The 17276-nt window shown below is 39.7% G+C and overlaps 1 protein-coding gene across 1 annotated transcript; it reads left to right on the top strand.

The window, feature by feature from the left end:
* The first annotated feature begins 1582 nt into the window (after window positions 1-1582).
* Window positions 1583-17212, top strand: coq8ab (coenzyme Q8A-b). Its single transcript, XM_082516268.1, has 15 exons — window positions 1583-1937; window positions 2238-2390; window positions 3902-4192; window positions 4307-4373; window positions 5478-5549; window positions 6560-6685; window positions 8268-8353; window positions 8435-8575; window positions 8662-8743; window positions 8853-8946; window positions 11981-12122; window positions 12322-12429; window positions 12526-12591; window positions 13749-13835; window positions 14710-17212. Exons 2-15 carry the CDS (start codon window positions 2256-2258, stop codon window positions 15001-15003), a joined length of 1791 nt encoding a protein of 596 aa, XP_082372394.1. The 5' UTR covers window positions 1583-1937; window positions 2238-2255; the 3' UTR covers window positions 15004-17212.
* The last annotated feature ends 64 nt before the right edge of the window (window positions 17213-17276 follow it).

Genomic DNA, 17276 nt, shown 5'->3' with positions numbered 1-17276 from the left:
CGGGGATAGTTGTAACATTTTTGACATTTCTGTCTGTAAATTGGAGCTCTTTTAAGGTAGTGGATTCAAAATGTAATGCAAAGTATTTACATGTCTCTGCTATTAAATAGTGCAGCTATTTTCTCTGCAGCACAATTACCCATTGCATGGTATGATCTCAAACACAAAGAGTGAAATGTTACAATTAACCCCATAGTCTGGGTTAGTTGTAACATATCCTGGGGTAAAATGTAACACAATGAAATAAGGGTACTAACAAAACATTAACATGTAATCTTTGTTTATTCAACACATGAATGCACTTAGAGCCATTTATGTAGTTATGTGTGTGTGTGACAGAATGCAGAAATCTAACTTTTGAACATATACCAACCCCCCAAAAAAGACAAATTATGGAATTTTCTGCAACTGAATATTTCATTAATTTTGGTTGGTCTTCCTTGCGTTTGGCCTCATTGGTCCAGTGGGCATTATAACCTACAACTCTTGCACCAATTTTGAAAATAACAATGAAGCTGAAAAAATGTAGTTGTTCACCAGCATCGCAATTCCATTACTTTTTATCATGGCTTACCTTGGTGTGGTTTGCAAAGTGCTTCAGAAAGATGAGGAAATCTGTTTCTTGCACCCATCCTGATTTATTTCCACTACCAATACTTCCTACTGGTCCATCTCTGACACAGTGTGAGAATGTGTATGTGTGGGAACACAAACAGTGGAGGAATTGTGTTGCCAATGGCATTAACCGCATATACAAATGTGACCAGTGAACCTCTCTCTGCTGATGTCGTTTCCCCAACTTGTTTAATATAAGTTAAAGTAATAGTGTGGTAAGTTGTAACATCTGCATTATTGTTACAACTAACCCAGACTGTTGCTGTTACAACTGACCCAGACTCCTATAGCCATGAACTAGCTAACATTACAGCCAACGGCTAAAACATTAGCACTAAAGACTTACACAGAATATATCCCCATAGACATACAAATAACATAATTTAAGTTTGATGAGTTTAACTGCAAAGCAGATAATGCTATTAGAAATTGAAATAAAGTAGAAAAACTTACTTTTTGGCATACAAATTACTTTTTTTCGTGTTAAATTGTTTGTGTTTGACAAAATGTGCTGATTTTTCACATGTGATAGCACAACTGAGTTGGGCATGCACAGGATTAATCACATCATTTGAAACTTAGCCCTGATTGGAGAAATTGGAAGTGTTACAACTGACCCACGTTACAACTATCCCCGGTCTCCCCTACATTGTCTATTATTTTTCTCTGTTGTACTACTACTACTACTATTGTTGTTGTTGTTGTTGTTGTTGTTGTTGTTGTTGTAAATTGTGGAAATTTCTGAGTAGCCTCTGGTACACCTTTGGGGCAAATACGGATCTACCTTATCTAAATAAATAAATAAATAACCATTTACTTTGAGCGTTGTACTACTTCTCGTGGCCACAGTAACCTTACATCGAACGTTAGAGAGCGCATGTCCAGCACATGGTCTAGCAGAAAGCCTTTTCCTCCATATGTGTCCTTTTTTTTCTTTCTTGCTAGTTGCTCTTGAACGCCTCACATGTTCGCATCTCGCACCGCCCCATTGGAGGACACGTCAATCGGTCGCGTGCTGACGTGTGAGGGGCGACTGACAGTTTGTCCAGCCAGTAAGGGTGTATGTTGATGTCTGGACCCCGCGGCTGAAGTTGCCTCATTGGCCCGTGTTTGTTAAACTTCCTCCGAGGGAGCCTCGGCCAGAATCGGCACGTACTCCAGCGCGTCGCCCGCCTTTTTCCTTCGTCCCGCTGGAGGTTTTTTAAGGGAATTGTGTCGAGTTAAATCAAGGTGAACGTGGCTCATGCTACAGTAGCACAATGCTTGCTGGTGTGCACGCTCACTGAGCGGGGAGGACGTGTGTTGCGAAGTTTTTATTAGTGGTGAGTGGAAGTTGTTTCTTTGTCCATGCCTTTTGTCTCGGGTTTGTTTTGAAAGCTTCTCTTTGTGTTGTTGTTGTTGTTTTTGAGTTTTTTTTTTTATTATTTTCCTTTCTTGTCCAGGCTGTTAGCAACGTCAATATCACACTTTTGCGTTGTTTTGCTTAAGCGTGCTATACGTGGTCTTGTTGTACTCTTCAAGTGTGAGAACATAAACGGATATTCACCCAGAAGAGCTACACCACTTCACACATCTCTGCATGACACCCCAGCACCTGTTTCAAAGACCTTACTCCCCTGCAGGTTTCTAACAGTTGCAGCATGGCAGGCGACACCGTGGTCTGGAGGAGTCTTAAGTGGGTAAAGCAGGCGGCCCACAGAGCCCCACCAGGCGGCCTAACTGTCACCGGGAACCAGAGGCTGGTAAACTTTCATCACACCACTGGAACGGCAAGGGTGAGCAGTCAGCTGTGATTTGGGTGTTGTGCAGTTGTAGACTAGGATCAAGTTTCACATTGCATGCAGCGCAGATATCTTCTGTTTTTGCTTTTTGGTCACGATGACCTCATCAGCAGCAGTAGATCGAGGCTTCTGGAGGCAGGTAGTACAGAAGCAGAAGTGAGAGGGGATGGTTTGTGAAGCAGGCTGTGAAGGATACACATTTCCTAAAGCCTGATAGGGGTATTTAAAAAAGAAAAAGAAAATAAAATAGTAGCCTGCCAAGTGTACTGCACTGCTTCTGTTATTTATTCGCTGTTGGGAATAAAGGTTCATAGTTAAAATTAAAGGATTTGTACTTTGGATATTTAATAATTAATCAATAATAGTCTCTTGGGACTAAAATAACAGCCTCTGAACTAAGCAGGTAGAAGCTGGATTTGTATACACCTGGTTTTAGTATTTATAACGCCTTACACCAGGGGTTCTCTTTTGCACCAAGCTGAAGGATCTGAAGGCGACTGCATGAACTTGTACTGTATTTTTGTAACCTGTTAATTGAGACCAAACACTGATGTTGTATCTAATAGCAGTTTACAGTGTATTTATTATAATACACTTTCATTAGTAACGCCTCTGCATGGGCCAATTTCTGTAAATGCCAACCCATCTTCGGTTCCACTTTAATAGGAGTTTCATACAGAGCTCTGTGCATCAGGAGGAATACAGCTGTAATGTTTATTTTCTACTTTAACAGAACTAATTTGTTAGCAGGTTTTCCTGTAAGGGTTTTATGTGCTGTAGATACTACAAACCTGCAAACCTCACGGGTGGGAACAGCTCACATTACTCCAAAAGTAATGTTTTACACGTTATGAGTTATTGTTTCTTTTCTTATTTACTTGATGTAATGAGTAACATGTTATCCCACTCTTTATATTGCTTTTTCCACATGCATGTGCCCATTAAACACATCATCAACAACTTATATTGTATTGCATTGCATTGAACACTATTCATGATTAGAGATGCCCCGACTGCAGTTTGTCGGCTGGTCCCAGCATCTCTACTCATGATACAGTACTCTCACAATACCTTTACCTCGATAATAACAATATCATGATACAGCAATCCTGCTGAACTGATAAATGTGTATATTGCAAGGTGGTCACCTACAACACATCACTGCAACATCATATCACCATAGTATAATACCACTTAAAAGGGTAAAAACAGGAACTATGCTTTTATAAACAGCATTGCTGTGCCTGTGTGTATTGTCATTATTATTTAAGAATATTATAATATTTAAATTCACATTTGTTAGCTTTCTTGCCATTTTTCTGCTGCAAGATTCTTCTCTTCTTCCCTGAAGTTTAGTTATCATCTTTGTTTTAATAAAAATATTGATATTTGGCGCCAGCGTTTCGGTAACATATCACAAGAGAAAGCGAAAAAACATTTTGTCCCATCCTTACTTAACAGCTGCATAAATAAATGTTGCTGAATGTCATGTTTTGTTCTTTTAGGAGAACCAGAAAGATGTCTGCGTATACAGAGGCACAACATTTCACAGATACTCCACTATGGCTGCTTGCTTCAGTACAAGCTTAACAGGAAGTGCAAATGGGCATCAGAGGACCTGCAGTGGAAGATGTGATAAAGGTCTTAGGTACTACAAAGACTGGTCAAGTCGGCTGTTCTCTGGACATACGAGGCTCTTTAACCAGGACAACACCACAGTGGGGCGGCTGACATCGGAGGATATCGATAAAGCAAGGAGTAACAAGAAAAGGGACTTTAAGCAGCATACGCAAGTGGTATCTACTCTCTCTCTTTTTTCTGTAAATGAGTGTTTTAATGATAATGATAAATGCAAGTGTGTATTTCACAGCTGCAGTGAAGTGTTTACATTTTATTTCCTTTGATTTCAGCTTAGTGAAAAAGCTCGAGAGAAGAAGGTACCCGTCACACGGATAGGAAGGCTGGTAAACTTTGGAGGTAGGTGATTTCTTTACCATGGTATTTGTCACATTAAAACCTGAATTAAAAAATGTCTGTAAATCTCAAAACAAAGTGTGACTCTCAGTAAGGCATTTGACCCTGAGTTGCTCCACTGGGCAAGTACTGGACAACGCCAGCTTGTGTGGGAATACTGGGCTGCTGCCAGGTGCTGTCAAAGTGTGATCTGCATGAATGTGAAGCAGCAGCAGTGTTGAAAACCTATCACACTCCCCCCAAAAATGTGTTTTAAAATAATCAGTTGCAGCTCTTTAAACTGAGAGAACATCTGCAAAAATCGTTAACCAATTTAATGTTGAGCTCACTTTAATTTTTATATATTAAATGAGAATCTGACCTTTTTAAAAATCATGATCCTGGATGGAGTCTGTAACTAACGACTTTTTGCGATAGAAGTTCTGCAAACTAGTTCTGCAATTTGTGTTTGGCAGTGCTGGCACTTCCTCCAAGTCTAACTCAGCGAGACGTCAAAATGCACTTGAGTAGAAACTCCCTCACAAAGCCTGAACATGCCATTTATACAGACATCTGTTTTTTGTAATTGGAATAGCCACTGTTGCTTGTATTCCTCATATTGTAAAGTGTTTGGGTATCAAAGTTTAATTTTGGATTTAGTGGAAAGAGTCTGACCTCATGACCTTGGTCAGCAGTTTTCAAGAGGTGGGGCGAGATTGTGGAAAATGCTGACGTGCTCCCTCACAAGACTTAAATTACAGAGTATCAGTAGCAGAAAAAACGTTACTGGAACATGCCTGAGAATCCAGCTAATAGGAAAATGTGCAATCAACCATCAGCTGCCTTCTCGTGGAAGTATCAAATGTTTCTCTCACTAATTCTTGGCCTCCATTTGTCCCTGAGCCTCCCTTGGTGCTGCTTTAAGAAATTATACCCAAGTCTGGTTGCTGATTGTTGTTATCACGTTCTTTTTTTTATGCAGTAGTTATCATATGCAGGTAGGTTGTTTGTAAGGGCAACACTGCTCTTGCAAGCAGTTACCAACACTGGTAATGTTAACTTCATCTTTGCAGCAGTTTATTCAGTGAATTGTTTGGTTAAAAAAAAAAAAATCACTTCCTTTTGCAGGTCTGGCAGTTGGACTTGGCATCGGAGCAATCGCAGAAGTGGTCAAGAAGAGTTTAAAACCCAAAGAACGAGGTGACAGCAGGAGACTTTTGCTTTACGAGTCTGCTGAGATTGATCCTCATGTTTGGGCTTTGCTAATGATGCCAGGAAAGCTATAGCTGCTCCTCTAAACCTGCACAGCTGACCTGTCATTTAACTGAGACTGTTAAGATAAGCAATCGTGAGTAAACTACATACCTGCCGGTTTATCGTCAGAATGTCCAGGTAGTCTAATTTTGGATATTGGAGTTCAATATTTTTTTATGTGGAAGCAGAAAGCTTACGCAAGCACAGAATATCAGTGACTAGTTTAATGTTCGGGGAAATGCAGGACACTATTGTAATGTTTTGTTTGTAAATAAGGGGCTCTGAGATTTTGTACAGAAGAAACAATCAGCTATGTAACATCCCGCTAAAAACGCTGGCATCAAAAAGCCTGATCCTACCAAAAAAAACTTCTGCATTTCACAAAAACATGGAAATAAAAATGGAAAGTCTGTGGATTTAAATTGATGTTAAAAAAATGTGTAATGTTGTGACTAAAAGTTAGAAAGCGATATTGTAGATGCTTCATTGGCTCTAGGTCAGGAGTCGAACTTAAGCAGATTAGTGGTATTGATTATGTTGCTTGCTTTGAGCAGCAGGTCACATTTCCTCTGGATGTAACCTTCCACTGAAGCTTGTGTTCAGTCGATCCACTCATCAGAATCTTGTTCAAGAAAATCATCTTGGAGACATTTTTCACCTCTTATAAATATAGCTGGGCCTCAGTGAGCTGTACACACAAAGCACGATCAAGCAGATTATCTTAAAGCTTTTAGTCTTTCCTCCCCACTCACCTGACCTGAACCCCACTAAACATCTAGGAAGTGGGGACACTTTAAGACAGAGAAAGCAAAATGTGCTGGGATAAAAAGGATTTGCACATTTTGGAATATAAGAAAAATGGTGGGATTTGTTGTGGATTGATGCATTTTTCAAAGACACGTGTTCCGTTGCGAGTTGTCTTGGCACATGTTATAAACAGTTTTTGTGTTTTCTAGGTAACAAAAAGGCCATAATGGATTCGAATGCTTTCCTCTCTGAAGCCAACGCTCAAAGAATTGTCCGGACGCTTTGCAAAGTTCGAGGTGCTGCTCTAAAAATTGGACAGATGCTCAGTATTCAAGGTGAGGTACAGATACACATACACCTGAGTGATGCACCTTAATGGATCTTAGCTGTTTTAATCACTGTAAACACAAGCAGAAGTTAATCTTTAGTGATACCGTATTAACTGATCTCGCGTGATACAAGGACATGAGGATCTGGACAAACTGCTGAGGCATATTATAAGCAGGAAACCCACATGTGTCTGTGTACAAATAAAGGTTCAACTTCCATCACAGACTAAACATGCCTACTGTCTGCTGAGATCACTTCACCAACTTTAAAATGTCATCCCCAAAAATAAACACCGGGCCAGCTGTACACAATACGTGCAATTCCCGTGGAGTTATTGTAGGTGGCAGAGTCTAGCCTGACTGTTGGCTTTAAAAAGCATGTTTACAGCGCAGACATGTTTTTCAGCTCTGGCCTGTGCAGTCATGTATGATCCCTGCGATAAAATCCTTCAGCCAAGCATTTTTTGAAACATTAATCCTTGGCAAACTTTTAAAAGAAATCACAAGATTGTTCAACAACACTTGTTTTAAAGATGTTTGTAGAAGCTTTATTTTCCCTTATCCAAACTGACATGGTAGCCAGCCATGACACAGTTTCAGCGTTATCATCAGCTAACTTCGTTAACTTTATCTTAATACTGACCTTGAGGGGAAAAAGAAGCTGTTGACAAAACGGTGTCACTTCAAGGTCCGTTTAGTATCTCTTCAGCTTTCAAACGATCCTTATCTGCAAGGAGAGTAGAAGTGAAACCGTTTGTGATTATTAGCGTTATTAGTTTTCACGTTAAAAATACAGAACAACTATTTCCAGTTTTTCAGCAAGAGGATCTGTTGTTTTTCTTCCCATATGACAGTAAACTTATTTACATTTTGAATATATTATTAGATAATAAAATAATTTATAGGGAAACGCTTGTCTCTACTACAGTAAAGCTGCATTAAATGGTTATATTTATATTTTAAATGTATGTATTTTACAGCTTAATTTATGTGAAAGAGATTGATCTTAGTGATGGACCTATAGTGTTAAACCTAACTCGGCTATGGTCTGGACCCTGTTTTGGTTCATTCTCATCTCTCCTTTAAGGCACCATTTAAGCTGTAGTCTAACTTACTTCATGATACCAGCTAGCCAAATTTAAGCTTTGAGGTATTTTTTCATTTAAAAGCAAGGATTTAATTAAGACTATCGGTTTTGCACACTTGAAAACGTACAGTACCAGAAGATTGTTTTTACTACTTCTTCATCATTTACCTGCTCCCATTAGGGGTCACCTCACTCTATCCCTGTCATCCTCCTTTGTGACACCAACTCTCTGCATGTCCCCCTTCACAACATCGATGAATCATCTGTGAGCTTCCTCTTTTCCCCCTCCTGGCAGCTCCATCCTTTATCCAGCATATCCACATCCTCTGCACATCTGCAAGTCTCACCCTGAGCATTTTCAATTCATTTTTAATCCTAAATTTCAGCTCTGCCTCCTGTCTTTTCAATAACACCTGGATTATTATTTTTTTAAACGGTTCTTACCCTATAGGCATCATCATGTGTTTCATTCGCTCTGTACTTTTCGTTTTTGTTTGTCAGATGACGCCTTTATCAACCCTCAGCTGGCTAAAATCTTTGAGCGTGTTCGACAGAGTGCAGACTTCATGCCTACTAAGCAGATGATGGTACAGTATGGAGAACGCTGGCAAACTATACAAATAAAGTTACATTTCTCCAGTTAATTTTTTTCCTTTTTCTCTCTACAGAAAGTCATTTACAATGATCTCGGCCCAAACTGGAGGGACAAACTGGAATACTTCGAGGAGAGGCCATTCGCAGCCGCGTCCATTGGTCAAGTCCATTTAGCAAAAATGAAGGATGGCCGGGAGGTAGCCATGAAGATTCAGGTGAGAGAAGTGTTTGTGCTGAGATAAATGCAGATGTTAAGTGGGTCAAATAGAATAAAATAACTCAATCAAATCTTTCCCTTCAGTACCCTGGAATAGCAAAGAGTATCGAGAGTGACGTGAATAATATCATGACTGCCCTGAGGTTAAGCAACGCACTGCCTGAAGGTATTTTTCTTATCATTTAGGGATAACAGCTGCTATTGTCTGATCTTTGTAAACCTGCAGCTCGACCGCAATGATTTTCAACCCCCCTCCATTTGACCTCTTTTTCCAGGTTTATTTCCTGAGCATCTCATTGAGGTCATGAGTCGAGAGCTGGCGCTGGAATGTGATTATATAAGGGAAGCAAATTGTGCCAGAAAATTTCAGTGAGTTGTTTGCATTTATTCTTACTAAATTGACTAAGCTTGGGTAGAGATGGACCGATCCGATATTACGTATCGGTATCGGTCCGATACTGACCTAAATTACTGGATCGGATATCGGAAAAAAATAAAAAATGTAATCCGATCCATTAAATCTCACGAAAGCACCTCACAAAACTTGCAACACGCCGTAACTCACCTCAGAACGTTAGCACGTTGGAGCAGTATGCATCACGTGATAGAGCGGCTGTGGCATGCAGGACCTGTCGGTGGTCTGGATAGCATTTGGAGCTTCACTAGCAACCCGGCATTTCATCTCCGACAAAGTTATCCCCGAGAGAAGTAAAGCAAGTGTGTAAGTCCATCTCTGAATGTTTGTAAAGCATTCCTGCGTTAAGCTTAACCGACTACCTCTCGCTCTCCGGCTGCTACTTCAATCATGAAACTGCTTAATGATCAGCTGATCGGCTTTTCTGTCGCCAGTCGTGTCTCTTGTTTGCTTTTGGCCCACTTTGCACCAGAAAGAGGAAACCAGTGGATAAACAACAGCAGCACGTTTAAGCTTGATCAGCTGTTGTTAGAATTTATTTATTATTACTTTCTACTCCAGGATCTTTTTCTACGTAGCTGACGGCTGGTAACTGTGCAGGGGCGGATCTAGGAAAGTTTAGCCAGGGGGGCCGATAGGGCATTAACAGGGAAAAGGGGGCACAAAGACATACTTTTCTTTCTTATTCTCATTTAAAATGTCGAGCTTTTAATTATTTAATATTTATCTGAATCTTACACCCAAAGTTTTAATCTGATGTAAAATGTATAGAAGTCCATTATTGTATATAGTAACTGTTAAGTCTAATATACCCTAGTAAGCTATAGTACTTTTTCCTTTGGGAAGGTACCATCTGTGCAGTCTGCAATTTTGTTGAAGAAAGATGTTGAATCTATTTAATATTTCTTGAAAAATAATTGATTTCTGTGTATTTTTTTTTTTTTCACACTGCATCAAATTAAGGTTGATTACGTCGATTAAGCATCATGAGGTGGAGCGTGAGGGGTGGTTCCCTATTTTTTATTTATTTATTTTTGTTGTTGCTGGGAGTTGGAACCCTATTAGTTAGGTTGCTTAATATTTATGCTAAGTACTCTTTAAAATACCAGAATAGGGAGGATGGTGTAGGTTTAAGTTTATTAGATTGATCAGTATTGCTGAACTATGAAATATTTTTTTTTGCATACAGGTATAACAGAATAGCTTTAGTGTAGTTGTTGTTTTAAACTTGAGTATGAACTTATACAAAATGCAGAAAGATATTTTAAAAACAGTTTTGTTGATTAAAAAACACTATATCGGATTCATATCGGTATCGGCAGATATCCAAATTTATGATATCGGTATCGGTATCGGACATAAAAAAGTGGTATCGTGCCATCTCTAAGCTTGGGTAATATTTTATTTGTCTTTGCTAGAAGCGTGCTTTGCACCAGAACTTCCATCTAGCTACAGTTAGCCACAATCGCTACTTCTCACACAATACTGTTCAGATTTCAGTAAAACACAGTGATCACCTACTTGGTCTTCACTAAAACTGCTCAAGGTCACGATCACGTTTGTTGTTTTACGAGCAGTCACCTGTGAATTGTGATGACATGGTGAGACAGATGAGCTGCTGCATCATTGACAGTCTGGCTTGTGGCCTTTATCTGTTATTTTTTAATATTTTTGTATTATTTAGCAGTTTGTGTATAAATGCATTGTTAGGTTTTAGATTTTGAGTTTTAAAAAATATTCCTCATATAGTCTGTGGCTTTTGCGTCAACTTCCCAGAATTCAGTTGTGTTCCCGCCTCCTTAGACATTCAGGTTGTTTCACCGTTGGTGCCTCTATTTTTGGTATTTTTGGCTATTTTAGCTACTGTACTGTATTTCTTATCCACAAGAAAATACTTTGTAGTGTTTTGAACCTTCTGATTTTGTTTAACGACATACAAACTTATTTTAACCTTTGGTCTCTGCCAGTTTTTCCTGGAAAGTCCTACCAGGCAACAACTTACAATAATAGCTGCTGCATAATGAATGATATACAGTATACACAAACATTACTGTTCCCATATAGTTCCCATAGTAACACCTTCACAGCTCTTGTTGTGTCACAATGAGTCCTAAAGATATTTTTGATTTGGGTTCATGCCCTTGACATTTTCAGCAGCAGGCGGCTTTGACAAAGGAGCCATTTGGCAACAAACAGCAACTAGTACTGTGCAAAAGCCTTGAGCCCCACCCCTCATTTCTTTCCATTTTGCTCACGAAATGAGTGCAGTATTTATTGAAACACGTTCCAACATAAATGGAAATGCATAAAAATAAAAAAATCTAACAAGCTTGAAATTCCATATTTGTTATGGCCATCATTATTCTTCAATACAGCCTGAACTCTCTTAGACAAGCTTTCATATTATGTGTGTGTGTCTAGGTGTGCTTTTACTGTACCGACAGTGTGTTTGGCGTCATTATCATGCTGAAAAATGAAGCAACTGCCAATCAGATGTTTTTTCAGACGGTCTTGCATGGTGGCTCACATTCAGATAACTTTATTTATCCCACATTGGGCAATCCAGTTTGACAGTCCGCCATTGCAACAATACGGCAAAAATTAAAATCAACATCCAACAGTACTTTTCTGAATTTCCACTGGCTAAAATGCAGCACTCAATGAGATCTGTCGCCAGCAATTTTCAATCCAGTTCTTGTATAACTGTGTGTACCTCAGCCTGTCCTTAAAAACGGTTTCTTGACAGCCACCCTTCTGTTGGGATCGTTTCAGTTCTCCAGGTTTTCCAAAGAAAAAACTTTGAAAGCCCTTCAGAAAGGTCGGAGAATTATTGCTCAAGACCAGACAAAAACATCTGGCCCCTTGGAAGCAAAATGTAAAGAAATAGGTGGCTCAAGACATTTGCACTGTGCTGTAACAGAGCACCTGAAGGGCCAGATAAGGGTTATCTGCACGCTTCTTCTGACTTTGTTGCTGTGTGTTTGGTAGCGAGCTGCTGGAGGATCACCCCTTCTTCTGTGTGCCTGATGTGATAGACGAGCTAAGCAATAAGCAGGTTCTCACCACAACACTGGTGCCTGGTTTCCCGCTGGACAAGGCCACACATCTCCCTCAGGAACTCAGGAATGAGGTATGCCTTTAAGAGCTTCACTCTGCTCTGAACTCTACACTATTTACAGTATAGTTAACACCTGTGCTCTGCCAAGATGAGGTACATGCCACCTTAAAATAAAATAAAAAACCCTGAGACATGGCAGCATGTAGCAGAGATAACTATTTAAGTATCAGCACCCACTCATGTCACTTCCAGTTGTCTCTCCTTCTGCCAGATTTGTGAGCAGATCCTTATTTTATGCCTGAGGGAGCTTTTTGAGTTCAGATACATGCAAACCGATCCGAACTGGTCCAACTTCTTCTTTGATCCACAAACTCATAAGGTCAGTTTGCCCAAGTTATACCAGCGACACGCGTGGATTTAATCTTTCTCCTTTTCACTGATGCGTGTTTTCTGTTTTTTTATGACTTCACGTCAGGTTGCGCTGCTGGATTTTGGAGCTACTCGAGGATTTAACAAGCATTTTACTGATACCTACATTGAGGTGAGAAGTGTTCTCATTGTTGTTGTACACTGTGTTGCCCCCACTGGCTATTATGCTACATGAATTTAAAAACAAAAAGATGCATACACCTGCTTGAGAATTTAGTTTATCTAGTTCTCAAACAGTGATGTGCAAATGTTATGTCATTTCTTTATAAATATTCTTCTAATGTTTCTTGAACATTGGCTGCTCCTTAACCCATTCTAGGTCCAGATAATTCTGGTCACATGAAGTACACTTAGATTATTACTTGTAATTACAACATTTTGTTTTGTATTTGGAAAATAGTGTTCATGAAGACTATCAAGAAACTAAACACATACAAATATGAAAAAAGGATGTGAAAAACTTAGCACACTGCTTCGATTGACAGAATTAAGCAGGCAAGACTGCTAATGAAATGTGCTTGATTGAATGAACATCGGCAAGTGTGAGCACCTCTATAGAGAACAGAGGTTTTTGGAGTTTTCTGGTCTGGAGCATTTAGGCGTTTCCCTGTAAAGTCACCCAAAAAAACCCAATAGCTACATCTCACACTCTGCAGACCTCAGTTAACATGTTAAAGTCATTTTGACCGATGAGACGAAAGCACAGCTCCATGTTTGGAGAAAACCAAACACAGCATATCAGCACAAACACCTCGTATCAGCTGTGAAACACCGTGATGGTGTAGGGGTGATGATTTGGTTTGGTTTGCAGCTAAATGCAATAGTACGATGATCCAAAGCACAGCAGCCAGTCTAGAACAAAATGGCTGAAAAAAGAGAAGAATCGAGGTGCAGCAAAAGCCCAATGTCCAGATCTCAAGCTGATTGAAATGCTGTGGTCCCAGAAACTGAATTGAAGCAACACTATAAAGAAGAGTGGGCCAAAGTCCTCCACAATGTTGTGAGAGACTCATAAAGCCGTGCAGAAAACGAGTTCTTCAGGTTAATGCTGCTAAAGGTGGTTCTACAAGCTGTTGAATCGTGGGACAGGACTGCAGTCCTTTTCAAGTTACTCTGTTTTTGTCATTTTGCTGTGAGAATATCTGTTAACCACACAGGTTAAGACAGATGATGTGCTTTATTGTTGTGCAGACAAGAATTTCAATAAGTTTCAGTTGAGAAATATCTTTTTGTCATGTGAAACCGTCTGGTGCGATTTCTCTCACTCAGATTATAAAAGCAGCTGCAGATCAGGACAGAGAAGGCGTCCTACTGAAATCCAGAGAAATGAAGTTCCTCACAGGATACGAGTCAAAGGTGAGAAACGGACATTGTAAATTTTACTAATGAACCGCACCACACTGTGATTCAGTTCAACAGTAGCTGTGAGTTTATGTTTATGATTTGTCTGTTGTTGTATTTTTGAATGTAGCGTAAAAGACATGAAAGGTTCATGCAGTCAAACAGCAATTTTACTGTGTTCAAAGTAAGATTGAGAGGAGCTTCTGAAATGCACCATATTTTTATTGAAAATGTTTTGAAATATTCGGTCACTCAAAGTATTTACTAGGTGTTCTTTAGCGACCTCTAGTGGCACCCAACAGGAACTACAACAGCACTCATATTTTGTGAACAGTCTCGCTATCTTGGTTTTTATTATACAGGAACTATTATGAGATGATAGTAAAAATGACTTAGAGTATATACTGTGGACAATTTCTTTTTTTTTTTTTTTTTTTTTTGTTCTCTTTATTATATGGTGCCTGAAGATCACATTGCTCTCTCGTCTTACTACAGTTCTTGTGTGGGTTTAGTGTGTTCCAGTGTTGTTCAGTCTGTCTCTTCACATAACTCCAGTTATTCCCTGAGGCTGAGAGCAGGCCTGTGTGTCTTTAATCACATTTGCAGCTCTTGTGGTAGAGGAAATATTTATTGAGTCTGGCTGCATGTCCTCCTGCAAAATAAATATGGGACCAACGATGAATGAAGTGTTAGCTTTAGAAGTGCTGATGGAGGGGATTATTTCAGCTTGTTTCCAGTCTCTGTTGCAAGATGCTGGGTGCAGCGTCCTATTCAACACAAATAAAATTAATATTGATCTCTTCGTCTAAAAGCAGAGGAGCAGGTTTCTGTACATGCTGAACTTTTACTTGAAAGCCTCTTGATCATTTTTCTTGTCTTCTGCATTAAGGCGATGGAGAACGCCCACGTGGATGCGGTGATGATCCTCGGAGAGGCCTTCAACTCAGAAAAGCCCTTTGACTTTGGAATGCAGAGCACAACTGAGCGCATCCACAACCTCATCCCAGTGATGCTGAAAGAGCGTCTCACGCCACCGCCAGAGGAAACCTACTCCCTCCACAGAAAAATGGGCGGCTCCTTTCTCATTTGCTCGAAACTCAAAGCTAAAATCGCATGCAAGGACATGTTCCAGGAGGCCCACAGAAACTACTGGAAAGATGGAGACCCCAAGTCCGCACATTGAAGACTGCTTTTCCAGAAAGTGTGTTGAAACCAGGAATTTTTGTCATGCTGAACAATTCTTATCTGCAAATTTTTGGGCTCATCACGCCAGAAAGTGTTTTGTTACGTGATATACTAATAACTACCTAGATTTGTTGGTTTTTTTTTACTGTTTGTTAAACTAAACTGTTACAGTACATCCCAAAAAAAAAAAAAGAAAAACCTTAAAAAATGCATATCGGAATAATCTCTACCTATTAGGAATTTCATATCTATGTTTAACATTTCATTGCTTGCTTTGACCTGGTTTCAATCCAGACTAACTCTTACTATACCGTCCTTAATAATGTGCTAAGACTCTTTTGTATGTATTGTTTGAAAAAATTAGTACCTCATAATTATGTGCCTGTATGATCTGAGGGAGCGTCCTTCATTTGACCTGGATTGTCAGTTGAAATAAATTGAAACTGATGCTGCAAAAAACAAACCAAATCTGTTCTAGCGAGCACTGGAGAGCTATTGAGTGAAGCAAGGTGCAGACAGAAGTAAAGAAAAGGGTGGGGGAAAAAAAGAAGGTTCATATGAAAAAATATTTTAATTCACGAGAAAAAAATTCAAGTTTAGAATTTTATAACTGCAAAATGTCTTAGTGACAGACGTGTGTGTGATGAAAGGCGATTCAAACGTCACACAGCGGTGGTGTTGATACTGCAAATGTTACAAATCTGAAAGGGTGTTACTTCAAAAGCCAATTATTGTGCCAAGTGAATCCATTATGGTCTTATAGCTGAGGCAGGTGAGCAGTTTTTTAGTTGGCATAGAGAGTACACCATGTCTGTTCCGTTAATGTATCAGTGACCTTTAGTGTTGTGGGGAATATGGCCACTTTAGTTGGATCACTTGTGAGTGTTGTTGGCCAGGTGATGGCAATAACACTGCGGGGTGCTGAGCCACCCTTGATGTGATCGTTGTGTGGCTATAGCTCTCCATTTTGTGGTTGTTCACTAGTATGCTTGCTTTACTGAATTTTGTATATTACAGTAACTTTTTGTGGTATGAGGCCACTTGTAAGTGACCGTTTGTGTGGTGGAGACCACAGATCACTTGTGAATGTGATTATTCGTGGCTGCTCTCATTTTGTGTTGTAGTAGGTTGAATAATCCTTTTGGGTTTGACTGCTGTACTCATGTTGGTCACATGTTACTCTGTGCATTCAGTGTGGCAACTTTAAATCCTCATGCAGGGGCATCCATGCTTAAAGATACCAACTAAAGAAATGCGAGTATTTAGTTTTGTGTCAGGAGAGCAGGTGATAAAGTGCTCAAGTTTTGGCTTTGGCTTAATAAATTTAGGGGTCCTAGAGGAACCCTTTTGAGGGAGGTGGTGTTACGCTCCTCTGCAGCCCCTAATCTCAGTGTGTTCAGCTGTTGCTAATTGGCCACACCAATAAGGTGTAAATAAAAGCATACCTGAGGCAGGCTTTTCAGGAAGCTCACCAGTCTTTGCCTTTGTGGCACCAGCCATTTGAGCCAACCTGCGATGCTATTTTAAGCTAAAACCTCTTCTCACTTACACTCTGATATTCGCCTCCTTTTTTATGTTGCGGCCTCGAGCCGGGTCGTAACACCTCTTAAGTTTTCCAAAAAAACCCCGTCTTGATGATCCCCAAGACCTTAGGGAAAATATTCTGTGGAGTCATGAGACAGTTTGTGGATAGTTGGATTTCTGTTATTTCTGGTAGTGAAATCATAAAGCTAACATAGTATTCCATAAAATGAACATCAAATTAAATTAATTCGATTTATGCTGTGTTATCAGTGTTTGCAATGATAGCATGGCTGTGGTGTCATATCAATGTATGCTCTCGGTGTTTGCTGATATCAAACTGTGGTATGAGGACCACTGTTTGTAATCTTTGTAGTGATACTCAGAAGGTCTGGCTTATAAAGTCCTTATTTGTTTTATTTAGACCTGGTTTAATTCTGGCCGTTGCAAGGCCTGGGTCATGTGGCAGCCAACAACTTCTCCAGAGAGGCTGTCCTGGTGAGGGAGAAGTTCATGGCCCACTTCTCGGTGGAGGGAGCAGTGTCTTGACAACCAAAAGAATAGCCTATTTGAAGTCCCAGTGACGTCCCCACAACGGCTCTTTTAAGAGCCACCCACAAATCTCTAAATAGCGTTCCTGCCTTTTTAAAATTTTCTTAATAAATGGAGCTTGTCTCCAAAATAAACTAACCTCTCTTTATTCTCTTAAATAATTAGTCTTCACTATGTTCCTATATAGTAGTATATTTT

The sequence above is a fragment of the Aulonocara stuartgranti genome, assembly GCF_965226115.1.
Source record: "Aulonocara stuartgranti genome assembly, chromosome: 19".
In the NCBI taxonomy this organism is placed as follows: domain Eukaryota; kingdom Metazoa; phylum Chordata; class Actinopteri; order Cichliformes; family Cichlidae; genus Aulonocara; species Aulonocara stuartgranti.
The sequence above is the reverse complement of the archived record's forward strand: the minus strand, read 5'-3'. Positions and strand labels throughout refer to the sequence as shown.